The 18219-nt window shown below is 42.3% G+C and overlaps 1 protein-coding gene across 9 annotated transcripts in view; it reads left to right on the top strand.

Annotated features, from left to right (window-relative positions):
• ptprub (protein tyrosine phosphatase receptor type Ub) overlaps window positions 1-15050 on the top strand; it is a 342049-nt gene extending 326999 nt beyond the window's left edge. For all 9 annotated transcript variants that reach the window (XM_052494008.1, XM_052494003.1, XM_052494010.1 and 6 more), the window contains 4 exons: window positions 2200-2325; window positions 3611-3768; window positions 12271-12406; window positions 14803-15050. In XM_052494008.1, coding sequence (XP_052349968.1) covers window positions 2200-2325; window positions 3611-3768; window positions 12271-12406; window positions 14803-14871 — 489 coding nt within the window. In that variant the 3' untranslated portion in view covers window positions 14872-15050. The remainder of the gene's footprint in view (window positions 1-2199; window positions 2326-3610; window positions 3769-12270; window positions 12407-14802) is intronic.
• Window positions 15051-18219: the final 3169 nt, after the last annotated feature.

The raw sequence follows: 18219 nt of genomic DNA, 5'->3' as shown, positions 1-18219 counted from the left end.
TCTCCTTAATTACCGGCCCACCTCTGTCTCACTCTCACACATCTCTCTCTCTCTCTCTCTCTCTCTCTCTCTCTCTCTCTCTCTCTCTCTCTCTCTCTCTCTCTCTCTCTCTCTCTCTCTCTATATATATATATATATATATATATATATATATATATATATATATATATATATATATATATATATATATATATATATATATGTATATATATATATATATATATGTATATATATATATGTATGTATATATATATATGTATATATATATATATATATATATATATGTATATATGTGTGTATATCTGCCATTATATATACAGTGCCTTGCGAAAGTATTCGCCCCCCTTGAACTTTGCGACCTTTTGCCACATTTCAGGCTTCAAACATAAAGATATAAAACTGTATGTTTTTGTGAAGAATCAACAACAAGTGGGACACAATCATGAAGTGGAATGACATTTATTGGATATTTCAAACTTTTTTAACAAATCAAAAACTGAAAAATTGGGCGTGCAAAATTATTCAGACCCCTTTACTTTCAGTGCAGCAAACTCTCTCCAGAAGTTCAGTGAGGATCTCTGAATGATCCAATGTTGACCTAAATGACTAATGATGATAAATACAATCCACCTGTGTGTAATCAAGTCTCTGTATAAATGCACCTGCACTGTGATAGTCTCAGAGGTCCGTTAAAAGCGCAGAGAGCATCATGAAGAACAAGGAACACACCAGGCAGGTCCGAGATACTGTTGTGAAGAAGTTTAAAGCCGGATTTGGATACAAAAAGATTTCCCAAGCTTTAAACATCCCAAGGAGCACTGTGCAAGCGATAATATTGAAATGGAAGGAGTATCAGACCACTGCAAATCTACCAAGACCTGGCCGTCCCTCTAAACTTTCAGCTCATACAAGGAGAAGACTGATCAGAGATGGAGCCAAGAGGCCCATGATCACTCTGGATGAACTGCAGAGATCTACAGCTGAGGTGGGAGACTCTGTCCATAGGACAACAATCAGTCGTATATTGCACAAATCTGGCCTTTATGGAAGAGTGGCAAGAAGAAAGCCATTTCTTAAAGATACCCATAAAAAGTGTTGTTTAAAGTTTTCCACGAGCCACCTGGGAGACACACCAAACATGTGGAAGAAGGTGCTCTGGTCAGATGAAACCAAAATTGAACTCTTTGGCAACACTGCAAAACGTTATGTTTGGCGTAAAAGCAACACAGCTCATCACCCTGAACACACCATCCCCACTGTCAAACATGGTGGTGGCAGCATCATGGTTTGGGCCTGCTTTTCTTCAGCAGGGACAGGGAAGATGGTTAAAATTGATGGGAAGATGGATGGAGCCAAATACAGGACCATTCTGGAAGAAAACCTGATGGAGTCTGCAAAAGACCTGAGACTGGGATGGAGATTTGTCTTCCAACAAGACAATGATCCAAAACATAAAGCAAAATCTACAATGGAATGGTTCAAAAATAAACATATCCAGGTGTTAGAATGGCCAAGTCAAAGTCCAGACCTGAATCCAATCGAGAATCTGTGGAAAGAACTGAAAACTGCTGTTCACAAATGCTCTCCATCCAACCTCACTGAGCTCGAGCTGTTTTGCAAGGAGGAATGGGGAAAAAATGTCAGTCTCTCGATGTGCAAAACTGACATACCCCAAGCGACTTACAGCTGTAATCGCAGCAAAAGGTGGCGCTACAAAGTATTAACTTAAGGGGGCTGAATAATTTTACACGCCCAATTTTTCCGTTTTTGATTTGTTAAAAAAGTTTGAAATATCCAATAAATGTCCTTCCACTTCATGATTGTGTCCCACTTGTTGTTGATTCTTCACAAAAAAATACAGTTTTATATCTTTATGTTTGAAGCCTGAAATGTGGCAAAAGGTTGCAAAGTTCAAGGGGGCCGAATACTTTCGCAAGGCACTGTATATGTATGTATATATGAGAGCCCTTCCTCTCAGAAAGGTCTGCTTTTGTTACCAGTTCCAACACATACTGTTGGAACACTTTTAGAGTCGTAACAGAGTGGTTTTGGGGGTGAATTTATTGGACTGATATTTCCCTTTTTGGAATCTTGACAGTGATCTATAGGTCTCAAAGATGCCAAATGAACTATTTTCTCCTCCTTTTTTCACTCTATCCTCCCTCTCTGTCTCTCTCTTTCCCCTCTCTCTCTCTCTAGCCCTGTGTCCAGTACTGGCCAGAGCCTGGTCTACAGCAGTATGGGCCAATGGAGGTTGAATTCCTGTCCACGTCAGCTGACGACGACGTCATCACTCGTCTGTTCCGTGTCAAAAACGTGACAAGAGTCAGTCACTAAGAGCATTTATACACACCTGCATGAACACACACGCACACACACAGAGGAGATGCTTTCAACATTATTAAACAACCGTCTCCCTTTTTCAATTTCCTGCTTGTCATTACATTGATGGGCATCTTCCTTTTCTTCCTGCCGGGTTACTAAGGGGGACTTTGAGCGTAATGCAATCCACAATGTGTGATATTCTAAATGGCTCTAATGTATATTCTCTCCCCCTTTTTATTTGTTCATAAAGCATGTCACACATTTAAATCAAATACCTGACGTAGAGAATCAGGCAGAACTCATGAAATAGGCTACATGTCAATCCCAACTGAAGAATATTACAACTCTGTTGTCAAAGTACAGGGAGTACTGATGTTGTCAAAGTTCCCCTTAGTATGCCGGCAGGAAGAAAAGGAAGATGCCCAGCAATGTTCCCTCCCTACCTCTGTGAAGAATAATAGAGACTTTGTTTGGTGTGCGTGTGCATGTGCATGCATGTGCTTGCTTGTGTGTATGCGTACTTGCCTTCATGTGTGTCTTAATTATCTCTGTCTGTCTGTCAGAACGGTAGAAAGAACAAAGTGTGTGTACAATACTGTGTGTGGGTGTGCAAATGAGTAGGTGTGTTGCATCACTGTCAACCAGATTGGCACTTCCATGCGAGGCCTGTCCCTGCTGGTAGGCTGTGTGACAGGAGGTGCCCATAACCACCCTCAGAGTGGCATCCTCCTTTCCCCAATCTACCCCTCTGTCATCCCTCCTCACCTACACTACCTCTCTCCTCCACACTGCACTGTCAAACAGCACCTCACACAACCCGGAACAATGCAACCCACAGATATCATAGTGTGGGGAAATTATGTGTTTGTGTGAAACGAGGGTGTGTGCATGTGTTTGTGTGTGAGAGAGAAATAGGTCCATAGAGAATCTGAAAATCCCACTTCCATGATTGTAACTTCTCCTTGCATCCTATTTGTTTGCGTTAGTCCAATCTGCATGACTTACAGTGCATCCCTAGCTCCTTATGTGTAGGGCTGGGGGCTGTTATATCTGTCACGTGTGCCCCTGCAGCAGCAGTGATATTAATGCAGGTGCTAGTATGGGCTATAGCTCTGAGCACACAGGGACATCTCCCTTTCCCATCCCAGGTCTCAGTCTCACCAGCAGACTATAAATCTCACACACACTTATTGACACACATGAACTAGCAACACGCAGGCAGGAGCTCATGCACATACACACACATTCAGGTCTCATGAGCTTCATGTTTTCTTTCTGTCCCTAGCTCCAGGAGGGCCAGCTGGTGGTGTGTCAGTTCCAGTTCCTGCGCTGGTCAGCCTACCGCGACGTGCCCGACTCCAAGAAGGCCTTCCTCAGCCTGCTGGCTCATGTGCACAAGTGGCAGAGGGAGTGTGGAGATGGCCGCACCGTTGTCCACTGCCTGTGAGTTTTCCTGACAATCTGACACACACACGTGAAACACATGCACGAACGCAATCACTGACACACAAGCACACACACAGACACAGACATACACAGGTAGCCTAGTGGTTAGAGCGTTGGGCTAGTAACCGAAAGGTTGCTGGATCGAATCACCGAAATGACAAGGTAAAAATGTGTCATTCTGCCCTTGAGCAAGGCAGTTAACCCACTGTTCCCCGGTAGGCCGCCGTTGTAAATAAGAATTTGTTCTTAACTGACTTGCCTAGTTAAATAAAGGTAAAAAATACACAAACATACACACACAACAACAGTACTCCAAGCATAGTTCATCACAGACTGGAGGTCAGCTTGGCCTTCACCTAATCAAACACCAGCCATCAACATAGCTAACACCCAATCACAGACAATGAAATAGGCGTTACCTCTTGATAAACACCAGTTCATAATGCTCAAAGCCAATCAGGTACCAGCCTTCAGGAACACACCTGCCCAATCATCAACTACAGACCAACAACTATAGACCAACCCTCAGGACATACACCAATCAGTGTAAGAGGTGGTTTGAGCAGTAAGCATGACGCCACATGGCTTCTTGGCTGCATTGCACTGTACTCTCCTCAGGACCTGACTGAATATGGAGCCTTATGCACATTGCTGAACCATGACACGTGCGCCTCCACCACCACAGTCCAAAAACACATCACTCAGTGCTGTCACACAGCATTACCCACTGCAACCGCGAAAGAGATTATGGCGATGAAATCAATTATGGCTTAATACAGAATGTGCCGGCTCTCACGATAGTAAATTCCAGGCTGCCAAACTGCTGATGCCGATTGATTACCTTAATATTGCCCATATTGGCTGCCGTGTCGACTGGGCGCCTGCCTTCCCGGGGTGCATGTCAGGAATGAGAATGCGGCCTCGCCTCCTTTGTTTATTAATGTTCCTTTAGCTTATGATGATAACCCAGACCGTCTAGCGCCACAAAATGGCACACACAACAAGCTTACTGGACCCTGTCCTCGCATTTCAAGGCTGCGTCGAGACAATTACTTATCAGTGACTGCTCAGATAATCCCTACCATTTTGTTGCTGAGCTGTTGTAGTGCTACTGCAAATGTACATTTTCCCAGAGGTGTTCACATTCATAATGTAAGTAACCTAATTTATGTTCCTCTAAATGCCTCTGTCAAAACAACAGCTATTCTCAGCAGTAAGCAATGTGCCTATGAACCTAAGTTATACTGTTAACACTGAGACGTTTTGCCCACTGTGAGTAGTTCACCCTGCACTATCAGCTCAAATGTAAATAGCACTGTCATGTCTACCATGTCTCCCAGTAAAAGCAATAAAAACAATCAAGAATCCCAGAAAAGTGCTACAAATAGACTACATTAACATATGTCGCCTAAGAAACAAGGTTCATGAATTCGATAACTTGCAAGCCAGTATATGAATGCTTTCTGTTGCTAGCTCTGAAACTCACTTAGATAATTTATTTGATAATACAGTTGTAGCAATATTTGGTGATAACATCTACAGAAGTGTCAGGAATGCCAACGGAGGAGATATTGCTGTTTATATTCAGAGTCATGTTCCTGTAATGCTTAGAGGACCTCATGTCAAATGCTGTTGAAGTAATATGGCTCAATGTTCACCTGCCTCACCTTAAAGCCTATTCTTGTGGGAAGTTTCTATAGACCACCAAGTGCTAACAGTCAGTACATTACATTACATTTACATTTAAGTCATTTAGCAGACGCTCTTATCCAGAGCGACTTACAAATTGGTGCATTCACCTTATGACATCCAGTAGAACAGCCACTTTACAATAGTGCATCTAAATCTTTTAAGGGGGAGAAGGATTACTTTATCCTATCCTAGATATTCCTTAAAGAGGTGGGGTTTCAGGTGTCTCCGGAAGGTGGTGATTGACTCCGCTGTCCTGGCGTCGTGAGGGAGTGTGTTCCACCATTGGGGAGCCAGAGCAGCGAACAGTTTTGACTGGGCTGAGCGGGAACTGTACTTCCTCAGTGGTAGGGAGGCGAGCAGGCCAGAGGTGGATGAACGCAGTGCCCTTGTTTGGGTGTAGGGCCTGATCAGAGCCTGGAGGTACTGAGGTGCCGTTCCCCTCACAGCTCCGTAGGCAAGCACCATGGTCTTGTAGCGGATGCGAGCTTCAACTGGAAGCCAGTGGAGAGAGCGGAGGAGCGGGGTGACGTGAGAGAACTTGGGAAGGTTGAACACCAGACGGGCTGCGGCGTTCTGGATGAGTTGTAGGGGTTTAATGGCACAGGCAGGGAGCCCAGCCAACAGCGAGTTGCAGTAATCCAGACGGGAGATGACAAGTGCCTGGATTAGGACCTGCGCCGCTTCCTGTGTGAGGCAGGGTCATACTCTGCGGATGTTGTAGAGCATGAACCTACAGGAACGGGCCACCGCCTTGATGTTAGTTGAGAACGACAGGGTGTTGTCCAGGATCACGCCAAGGTTCTTAGCGCTCTGGGAGGAGGACACAATGGAGTTGTCAACCGTGATGGCGAGATCATGGAACGGGCAGTCCTTCCCCGGGAGGAAGAGCAGCTCCGTCTTGCCGAGGTTCAGCTTGAGGTGGTGATCCGTCATCCACACTGATATGTCTGCCAGACATGCAGAGATGCGATTCACCACCTGGTCATCAGAAGGAGGAAAGGAGAAGATTAATTGTGTGTCGCCTGCATAGCAATGATAGGAGAGACCGTGTGAGGTTATGACAGAGCCAAGTGACTTGGTGTATAGCGAGAATAGGAGAGGGCCTAGAACAGAGCCCTGGGGGACACCAGTGGTGAGAGCGCGTGGTGAGGAGACAGATTCTCGCCACGCCACCTGGTAGGAACGACCTGTCAGGTAGGACGCAATCCAAGCGTGGGCCGCGCCGGAGATGCCCAACTCGGAGAGGGTGGAGAGGAGGATCTGATGGTTCACAGTATCTGGATGATATTTGTGAAATGCTTGATAATGTAGTTGACATCAATAGGGGTATGTTCTGGGTGGCCTAAATATTGACTGGCTTTCATCAAACTCAAGAAAAAGCTTCAAACTGTAACCAGTGTCTGCAAACTGGTTCAGGTTATCAGTCAACCTACCAGGGTATTTACAAACAGAACAGGAACTAAATCATACACTTGTATTGACCACATCTTTACTAATGCTGCAGAAATCTGCTCTTAAGCATTATCCAAACCCATCTGATGTAGTGATCATAATACAGTGGGGCAAAAAAGTTTTTAGTCAGCCACCAATTGTGCAAGTTCTCCCACTTAAAAAGATGAGAGAGGCCTGTCATTTTCATCATAGGTACACTTAAACTATGACAGGCAAAATGAGAAAAAAAAATCCAGAAAATCACATTGTAGGATTTTTAATGAATTATTTGCAAATTATGGTGGAAAATAAGTATTTGGTCAATAACAAAAGTTTATCTCAATACTTTGTTATATACCCTTTGTTGGCAATGACAGAGGTCAAACGTTTTCTGTAAGGTTTTCACACACTGTTGCTGGTATTTTGGCCCATTCCTCCATGCAGATCTCCTCTAGAGCAGTGATGTTTTGGGGCTGTTGCTGGGAAACACGGACTATCAACTCCCTCCAAAGATTTTCTATGGGGTTGAGATCTGGAGACTGGCTCGGCCACTCCAGGACCTTGAAATGCTTCTTACGAAGCCACTCCTTCGTTGCCCGGGCGGTGTGTTTGGGATCATTGTCATGCTGAAAGACCCAGCCACGTTTCGTCTTCAATGCCCTTGCTGATGGAAGGAGGTTTTCACTCAAAATCTCACGATACATGGCCCCATGCATTCTTTCCTTTACACAGATCAGTCGTCCTGGTCCCTTTGCAGAAAAACAGCCCCAAAGCATGATGTTTCCAGCCCCATGCTTCACAGTAGGTATGGTGTTCTTTGGATTCAACTCAGCATTCTTTGTCCTCCAAACACGACGAGTTGAGTTTTTACCAAAAAGTTATATTTTGGTTTCATCTGACCATATGACATTCTCCTAAACTTCTTCTGGATCATCCAAATGCTCTCTAGCAAACTTCAGACAGGCCTGGACATGTACTGGCTTAAGCAGGGGGACACGTCTGGCACTGCAGGATTTGAGTCCCTGGCGGCGTAGTGTGTTACTGATGGTAGGCTTTGTTACTTTGGTCCCAGCTCTCTGCAGGTCATTCACTAGGTCTCCATGTGTGGCTCTTGAATTTTTGCTCACCATTCTTGTGATCATTTTGACCCCACGGGGTGAGATCTGCGTGGAGCCCCAGATCGGGGGAGATTATCAGTGGTCTTGTGTGTCTTCCATTTCCTAATAATTGCTCCCACAGTTGATTTCTTCAAACCAAGCTGCTTACCTATTGCAGATTCAGTCTTCCCAGCCTCGTGCAGGTCTACAATTTTGGTTCTGGTGTCCTTTGACAGCTCTTTGGTCTTTTCCATAGTGGGGTTCGGAGTGTGACTGTTTGAGGTTGTGGACAGGTGTCTTTTATACTGATAACAAGTTCAAACAGGTGCCATTAATACAGGTAACGAGTGGAGGACAGAGGAGCCTCTTAAAGAAGAAGTTACAGGTCTGTGAGAGCCAGAAATCTTGCTTGTTTGTAGGTGACCAAATACTTATTTTCCACCATAATTTTCAAATAAATTCATTAAAAATCCTACAATGTGATTTTCTGGATTTTTTTTCTCATTTTGCCTGTCATAGTTGAAGTGTACCTATGATGAAAATGACAGGCCTCTCTCATCTTTTTAAGTGGGAGAACTTGCACAATTGGTGGCTGACTAAATACTTTTTTGCCCCACTCTATCTACCTCTATCGCTCCAGTATTCCTGCACATTGTTAATATGGTACTGGAACTGACTGACCTTGTAGATAGTATGCTTACTTTCTCGTTTTCTTCTTATTTCTTGTTTTTCACGTGTTTTTGTTCTACCTTGTGTTATTTTTAGGATTGCATTGTTATTGATTACTGTATTGTTGGGTTTAGCGCTTACAAGAAAATATTTCACTGTACTTGTGCACGTGAAATTAAAACTTGAAACTTAAATGGGGGGGATGCGTGTGGGCCGATTCCAGTATGAAATGCAGTACTTTGAAATGTGAATCCTTGAATCAATGAGTCAGTAGACAGTACCATTTGGAGGGCTAAGAGAGGAAATTAATGCATGTGGGAACACACCTGGTGCTCCTCTGTCCTAATCAGAATCAAATAAAGTACTAGCAATGTTTTCTAAAATTCTAGAAACATTTGTGTATTAGAGAATGTCAACACTGTATTCTATATGAGCAGCAATATGTTTGTTTTTTTACTATCCCACAGAAATGGCTCTTTTGCATCTTGTGGATACAAATCATGTTGAGGAAAAGAAATGAATACACTCTTGGTATTTTTGATATGGTTGATCATGAAGTACTACTTTCTAAATTGCATTATCATGGTTTTCATGATTATACACTACATGACCTAAAGTGTGTGAACACCTGCTTGTTGAACACCTCATTCCACAATCATGGGCATTAAATATGGAGTTGGTCCCCACCTTTGTTATATCAGCCTTGACTCTTCTGGTAAGGCTTTCCATTAGATGTTGGAACATTGCTGCGGGGACTTGCTTCCATTGAGCCACAGAATGAGTGAGGTCGGGCACTTATGTTGGGCGATGAAGCCTGGCTCGCAGTCTGCATTCCAATTCATCCCAAAGGTGTTCGATGGGGTTGAGGTCAGGGCTCTGTGCAGGCCAGTCAAGTTCTTCCACACCAATCTCGACAAACCATTTCTCTATGGACCTCGCTTTGTGCATGGAGGCATTGTTATGCTGAAACAGGAAAGGGCCTTCCCCAAACTCTTTCCACAAAGTTGTAAGCACAAAATCGTCTAATAATGTCATTGTATGCTATAGCGATTTCCCTTCACCGTACTGTGTGCAGATGCTTGGCCATGGAAAGCCATTTCATAAGCTCCCGACGAACAGTTATTGTGCTGACATTGCTTCCAGAGGCAGTTTGGAACTTGGTAGTGAGTGTTGCAACTGAGGACAGACAATTTTTACGCGGTCCCATTCTGTGAACTAACACTTTGCTGCTGAGCTGTTGTTACTCCTAGAAGTTTTCACTTCACAATAACAACACTTACAGTTGACTGGGGCAGCTGACTTCTTGGAAGGTGGCATCCTATGATGGTGCTACGTTGAAAGTCACTGAGCTCTTTAGTAGCCCATTCTACGGCCAATGTTTGTCTATGGATTTTATACACCTGTCAGCAGCGGGTGGGGCTGAAATGGCCAAATCCACTCATTTGAAGGGGTGTCCACATACTTTTATATATAGTGTACATATAATTGGCTATATAGTTATGTTTTTGATAGAGAACAGTCTGTTTATGCAAACAGCTCTGCATCTACCAAGGCTAAGATATCCTGTGGTGTGCCACAGGGTTTGTTATTCATAATCTATATCAATGCCCTTGCTGCTTTGTCTTCTACTGTACATCCCATTTTCTTTGCTGACGATACCAATTTGATTTTATCACACTAATTTTGATTCACATATTAATAAAGCCAACTCAGGCATGGCCAAATTTTCTGAACAAATTATATTTAAATGTTTAAAAAAAATCATACTTTATTGTATTCACTAGTAAGAATAAGAAATTAGCCAGAATCCCATTTGGTGGGAATGAAATGGAACAAGTCAGTTCCAGAGTTTTAATTGATGAAAAGTTGTCCTGGAAAGATCGTATTCAATTTGTCTGCAGCAAAGTGATGAAATCTGTTGGTATCATTCAGAAAGATTAGTGGTTTGGTTCATCAGGCAAGCTAACTCTATACTATAGCATAATTTAAACATATCTAATTTACTGTAATATTGTCATTCTTGGTCAGGGAGTCTTGGTGGTTCCAAACTTCATCAATTTAAGGATAATAGAGGCCTCTGTGTTCTTGAGGATCTTCAATGCTGCAGAAATGTTTTGGTACCCTTCCCCAGATCTGTGCTTCGACACAATCATGTCTTGGAGCTCTATGGCTTGGTTTAGTTTTATTACTGTGGAACCTTATATAGACAGGAGTGTGCCTTTCCAAATCAGGTGGACTACAATCAAGTTGTAGAAACATCTCAAGTATGATCAATGGACACAGAATGCACCTGAGCTCAATTTCTGAATACTTATGTAAATAAGGTATTTCTGTTGTTTTTTTAACAACACATGTTTTCGCTTTGTCATTATGGGTTATTGTGTGTAGATATGCTTTTATATATTTATATATATTTTAGATTAAGTTTGTAAAGTAGCAAAATGTAGAGAAAGCCATGGGGTTTGAATACTTTCTTAAGACATTTTGTCTGCAACAGTAAAGTACATAAATTACACTTTTAGCTCCAGTCAGTTTTAGAATGGGTAACTAGCAATAGCCTGGTGCTAAATATCGCAAAAACTCACAGCATCATTTTTGGAACAAATCACTCGCTCAACCCTAAACCTCATTTGGATCTATTATTGAATAATGTGGCTATTGAGCAAGTTGAATAGACTAAACTGCTGGGTGTCACCCTAGATAGCTTTCTATCATGGTCAAAACATATAGAAGCAATGGTTTCTAAAATGGGAAGAGGTCTGTCCATGATAAGGAATTGCTCTGCTTTCTTGATATCTCAGTCAACCAGACAGGTCCTACAGACCCTACTCTTGTCGCACCTGGACTGCTGTCCAATTGTGTGATCGGATGGGGCAAAGAAGTACATGGGAACATTTCACTTCGATGTACACAGAGGGCGAATGTCAATAACATGCATGTCAATCTCTCCTGGCTAAAAATTGAAGAGAAATTGACTGCATCACTATTGGTTGTTGTGCGAGGTGTTGATCTGTTGAAGGTCTGTCTGATCTGTCTGTTCAAGCAGTTGGCACACAGTTCGGACACTTATTGTTATCACACAAGACATGCAACCAGAGGTCTCTTCACAGTCCAGGATAGAGGCTGGGAAACACACAGTATTAAATAGAGGCATGAAATTAATGGAACTCTGTGCCACCCCAGGTAACTCAAACTTGCAATAAAACCAGATTTAAGAAGAAAAAATAAATAAAAGACCTTACGGTACGGCGGGGATTGTGAAAAGAAGCACAGACATTTTTATGCATTTTGTATTGTATTATGTATGTGATACGTGGTTGGGATATGACTGTGATATGTGATTCTCGCCTGGCTATCTTAAGATGAATGCTCTAGCTGTGGGCCACTGGATGGGAGCGTCTACTGAATGGATAAATTGTAATGTAAATGTAGTGCTGCTATGTATATTTATGTATATTATGTATTTTATCTGTTATGTTTCCTGTTTGGACCCCAGGAAGAGTAGGGCAGCAGCTAATTGGAGATCCTAATGACTACAAAAATCCTAGCATCTTAACACTGAAGGTTGTGTTTCAACTCCTCCTTCTAACAACTCTTCCCTGTCTTATAGGAGCGGCGGTGGGCGCAGTGGGACATTCTGTGCCAGCACCATCCTGCTGGAGATGATCCAGTACCAGAACATGGTGGACATCTTCTACTCCGTCAAGACGCTCCGCAACTCCAAACCCAACATGGTGGAGTCACTGGTAGGTGCAGTGGAGCTGACCGCCTGCAATTTAGTTTTGCAGTATTTTAGCGATGACTATGAATGTTTCTGCCTTTGTTTAATCTGATTTGTATTACTATATCCAGTATTATCAATTATATTTTTATTCAATCAATTAGGGGGGGGGGGGCGAGGAATTCCGTCCTGGGTTATGCGCGACGTAAATGGAACGTCTACTTAATTATTTTCCGATGGAAATAACACAGTTCTCCATGCACTCTAATTCACAACTTGATAAGATCTATTGATAAGAGCTAGGTAAATGAGTAATCCGTTTGGATAAGGCGATTGTAAATATAAATTAGACTTATTTTAGATCTATTTTATCTTATGATCGCCGGATACAAATCTGAAACCAGTCATATGGCAGCAAACTGAAGCATGTCAACATATCAACTTTCCCAGAGTAAAGTTTATGAAAGGCTGTGCCATTATGCAGAATTTAAATTGAATGTATGGCCTTTTAACTTTGCAGGGCACTTTCGAATGTCATAATTATAGGCTAGCCCGACTTTCTCTGTCTCATGTTAAATTTCAGTATCGACTGTCAGTAGGCCTTAAACCACACATATTCAGCGACCAATAAAATGTTATTTCATTTGATTTACTGTTAGTTCCCTACAGTTGATATAGCCTATATTATTACATTTAATTACATTGTTTTGTTTACCTTCATTTACTTCCTCTGTAAATGCTTCACGGCCGTTCGGTTGTTGCTGAGGATCATTACTAACAGTTGATAATATTTTAAAAAGACATGTAGGCTAATTAAATCATTATGAAGCAGAGCGCAGACCAAGCCGAAGCAGTTTGAACCCGACACATGGCGCAATACTTGGCCTTGTTATCACACAGTTCTAGGGTTAATGCAGGCAACAGACGATATTCTCCCTATTTTAATTCTATGTACACTAATCTTCCAACATTACCATGGGTTGAAGAACTGAATGTGGCAATTTTCAGAATGAATCAAACCACTTTTTCTTTTTTTCGTTCATAAAGGCTCTCCAAACCTGGTTTTATGATTCATAAATACTTTCCTAAACCTAAATAATCTACAAGTTCAGTGTTTTTTTTTATCTACCAATTGGTGCTGAAATGGAGACGAATATGCAAATATTTAGAAGGCATTCTTTCATTGATCCCTCATATTCTGAACCTGTTTTTTTCGATATATTCTACTCTGTACAAAATTCGAACTATACTGAACACAAATCTAAATGCAACATGTGAAGCGTATGTACCATACGCATATAAATTAAAATTTTCTTGAAAATGTTGTGCACAAATTTGTTTACATTCCTGTTAGTGAGCATTTCTCTTTTGCCAAAATAATCCATCCACCCTAAAGGTGTGGCATATCAAGAATCTGATTAAACAGCACGATCATTACACATGTGCATCTTGTGCTGGGGACAATAAAAGGCCACTCGAAAATGTGCCGTTTTGTCACACAGCACAATGCCACAGATGTCTCAAGTTTTGAGGGAGAGTGCAATTGGCATGTTGACTGCAGGAACGTTCACCAGAGCTGTTGCCAGAGAATTTAATGTTAATATATGTACCTTTAGCCGCCTCCAACATCATTTTAGAGAATTTGGCAGTACGTCCAACTGCCTCACAATAGCAGACCATGTGTAACCACGGCAGCTCAGGGCCTCCACATCCGGCTTCTTTATGTGTGGGATCGTCTGAGACCAGCCATCCGAACAGCTGCTGAAACTGAGGAGTATTTCTGTCTGTAATAAAGCCCTTTTGTGGGGAAAAACGTATTCTGATTGGCTGGGCCTGGCTCCCCAGTGGGTGGGCCTGGCTCCCAAGTGGGTGGGCCTACGCCCCTGCCCAGTCATGTGAAATCCATAGATTAGGGTCCCAGGAATTGATTTAAATTGACCGATTTCCTTATGAGCTGTAACTCAGTAAAATCTTTGAAATTGTTGCATGTTGCGTTTATGTATTTTTTTGTTCCGCATTAAAAGGAGCACCATATTTAACGGGATGATTTAAGATACTGTAAATGTACTGAAAGCCCTATTGAATGAAAACTCGATGAGAACATCTGTTGGCCAGCAAGTGGGAGGGTTTTCAGCAATTGAATTACATTTATTCAGTGTGCAAGGTAGCCACACCTGCAGAGCGCGTTACTTGAATGAAAAAAGTCTGAATACCAAATACTGCGAAGTGGTTGGGAAAGGCATCAGGATCGGGCCCAAGATTAAATTAAATTTCAATTCAAGACTTAAACAGTTACCATTATTGAAGCTTTTTCAATTGTTAAGTTCCTGAGTTGGAGTTTAAATGGATTTGAGCCTAACCCTACAATACACTACCATTGCTGGTTTATGTAACTAATGCATGTATGTGTGTTTTCTGCAGGACCAGTACCGATTCTGCTACGACCTTATCCTGGAGTACTTGGACTGCATCGAAGATAGCATGAGATAGCAATGTTCCGTAGCTGGTGCATCTCGTGGGCTGTGACTGCTGACTGGGTTACATACCCTGTGACCCCCTCAACATTTACTTTATTGTTTGGATTAATGGGCCTAAACTGTTGTGAAGGACAACAATAGAAAAATAATTAAAAAGGGGTAAGTGCTCCTCACTTTTAACCCTTAAATGTATAGCTGTGGTTTTGTTCATTTTATTGTTGACGTTGTTGTTGTTTTCATTTCTGATTACTTTCAGCTTCGTTTTTGTGCGTTTTTGGTCTTTCCCTCTACTGGAACTCTTTTGTGCGAAATGTTTTATTGTCGTCAATGATGGAGAAACATGAGAGAGTACAAAGTACCTGTGGAGAGATCGCCCTGCCTTTCATAATTTTCTTCAAGCATGAACGGCCTGGACAGTTTGTCTTGCTAAAAACAGAATTTGACTCTGCATGAAAGTGTTCCAGGTTTCTCCAAGAGCCACAGCAACTGCAGTGTACTGTGGTGAATACAAGATATCTCTACCACAAACTGCCTTACCGTTCCCTAACACTGGGGAATATATAGTACAACTCAATGGAAGGATTTCAATGGGCTACATGAACAACAATGCTTTGTGTAACACATATGGCAGTGCTATGATAAATAGATGAGTCATTGAGACATAGGAGGATGAAGTACAATTTGATGTGTTTGTCGCTTTTTGTGATGGGCCATCCTGGTATGTCATAAGACTGATCCAATTCCCATCAAAAGGGATGCCTAACCTGTCACTTAATTTTAATCGTGCCAATCCCACAGACTGACTTGAATCCTGTCTTCCACGTGTTCTACTCCTACATGTTGATACATGTATAGTGCATTCTGAAAGTATTCAGACCCCTTGACTTTTTCCACATTTTATTCTGTTACAGCCTTATTCTAACATGGATTACATCATTTCCCCCCTCATCAATCTACACACAATACCCCATAATGACAAAGCAAAAACAGTTAAAAAAAGATTTTTGACAAACGGAAATACCTTATTTACAGACCCTTTGCTAACATCCTTGGGATGTTTCTACAACTTCATTGGAGTCCACATGTGGTAAATTCAATTGATTAGACATGATTTCGAAAGGCACACACCTGTCTATATAAGGTCCCACAGTTGACAGTGCATTACAGAGCAAAAACTAAGCCATGAGATTGAAGGATTTGTCCGTACAGCTCGCAGACTTGTGTGTCGAGGCACAGATCTGGGGAAGGGTACCAAAACATTTATGCAGCATTGAAGGTCATCATTCTTAAATGGAAGAAGTTTGGAACCATCAAGCCTTTCCCAGGGCTGGCCGCCCAAACGGGGGAGAAGGGCCTTAGTCTGGGAGGTGACCAAGAACCCAATGGTCACTCTGACAGAGCTCCAGAGTTCCTCTGTGGAGATGGGAGAACCTTCCAGAAGGACAACCATCTCTGCAGCTTTCCACCAATCGGGCATCTATGGTAGAGTGGCCAGACGGAAGCCACTCCTCAGTAAAAGGCACATGACAGCCCGCTTGGAGTTTGTCAAAGGCACCTAAAGACTCTCAGGCCCTGAGAAACAAGATTCTCTGGTCTAATGAAACCAATATTGAACTCTTTGACCTGAATGCGAAGCGTAGCATCTGGGGGCAACCAGGCACCATCCCTACGGTGAAGCATGGTGGTGGCAGCATAATGCCGTGGGGATGTTTTTCAGTGGCAGGTACTGGGACACTAGTCAGGATCGCGGGAAAGATTAACGGAGCAAAGTACAGAGATTCTTGATGAAATCCTGCTCCAGAGCGTTCACCTCAGACTGGGGTGAAGGTTTAGCTTCCATCAGGACAACGACCCTAACCAAACAGCCAAGACAGCGCAGGAGTGGCTTGATGTTCTTGAGTGGCCCAGCCAGAGCCCTGACTTGAACCCGATCGAACATCTCTGGAGACACCTGAAAATAGCTCTGCAGCTCTGACAGAGCTTGAGAGGCTCTGCAGAGTTGAATGGGAGAAACTCCCCAAATACAGGTGTGCCTAGCTTTTAGCTTCATACATAAGAAGACTTAAGGCTGTAATCGCTGCAAAAGGTGCTTCAACAAAGTACTGAGTAAAGGGTCTGAATACTTATGTAAATGTAATATTTCAGTGTTTTATTTGTAATCAATTTACAAAAATGTCTAAAACCTGTTTTTGCTTCGTCATTATGGTGTATTGTGTTTAGATTGGAGAGGGGGTTAAAACAAATGAATCCCTTTTAGAATAAGGCTGTAACAAAATGTGGAAAAAGTCAGGGGGTCTAAATACTTTCCCGAAGGCACTGTATTGGTAAAGCCACTTTTCTAAATGTGGAGGTGTACAATATGATGATCCCCTTATGCAGTGGTCTTGAAAGCAGTGCAGTTGTACAGATAGATTTAAGAGGCCGAGTCATTAGAGAAAGATGTACAGTATAAGACATGTAAAGAGTTAAAACTGCCACTTTTTCTGTGACCACTTGTCTATATGGGCAGTCCTTGTAGGACATCTATGTTCTCTATCATTTGATGTGGTTTGACTCCCAGATAGGAATCCCTAAAGGGAATACAATTGAAGAGATACTCAAATACATTTAAATATAAATTGGACCAAGCTTCATAAATGTGCTCTTACTTTTTATGTACCATAGTGTATTTATCTACCATGTTAGTCAAGTTGATAAGTACTGTACGGTGTATGCCACACATCTAATTTGTCCAATATGTTCTACTGTGCTGGGGACTCCATTGATGTTCACACCATGCTCAGTAGTTATAATTAAATAAACAGGGGGAGTGGAAAACCTGGTTTTCCCCAATCTGGACCTTGTTCCACAATATAGACTGGTGTAGCTAACCCATTAGACCCTGTCTGTATGAAAATACACAGCTCGTATATGCATGTTGGAATGTGTAGCCTATTATATGATCTGTCCTGAGACCCTGATGCCAAATTAAATGAAAAGTGCCCATAACCCATAGAACACTAACATGAAGCAAATCCCCTTTGGGATTTTAAATATAACATTTGGTGGCTAAATCAAGGGTCAGTAAACCAGTATTGCAGTCTCTACTAATGCCCACTAAGTGAGAACATTAGCAGTTTGCTTTTTCTGCAGATGATCTCAGGGTCTTACTGTGCTGTAATGGTGGCGCAAATGTCACTCCTATTGACCAGGAGTTCCTCCTCCTCTAAAAAGCCCTCTCCTGGGGACAATGAGTGGCATTCGCCCCAACCACAGCAGCTAAGTTCTTAAATCTGTGCTAGTTCTTAAATCTGCGGTCTGGTCAAAGCACCAGGATGGAGGAAGTAGACCCCAACAGGGTCTTAAAAATCTGACAGTTATG

This window comes from Oncorhynchus keta, chromosome 34, assembly GCF_023373465.1.
Source record: "Oncorhynchus keta strain PuntledgeMale-10-30-2019 chromosome 34, Oket_V2, whole genome shotgun sequence".
Lineage (NCBI taxonomy): Eukaryota > Metazoa > Chordata > Actinopteri > Salmoniformes > Salmonidae > Oncorhynchus > Oncorhynchus keta.
Note: the sequence above shows the minus strand (reverse complement) of the source record. Positions and strands in the feature narration are given on the sequence as shown.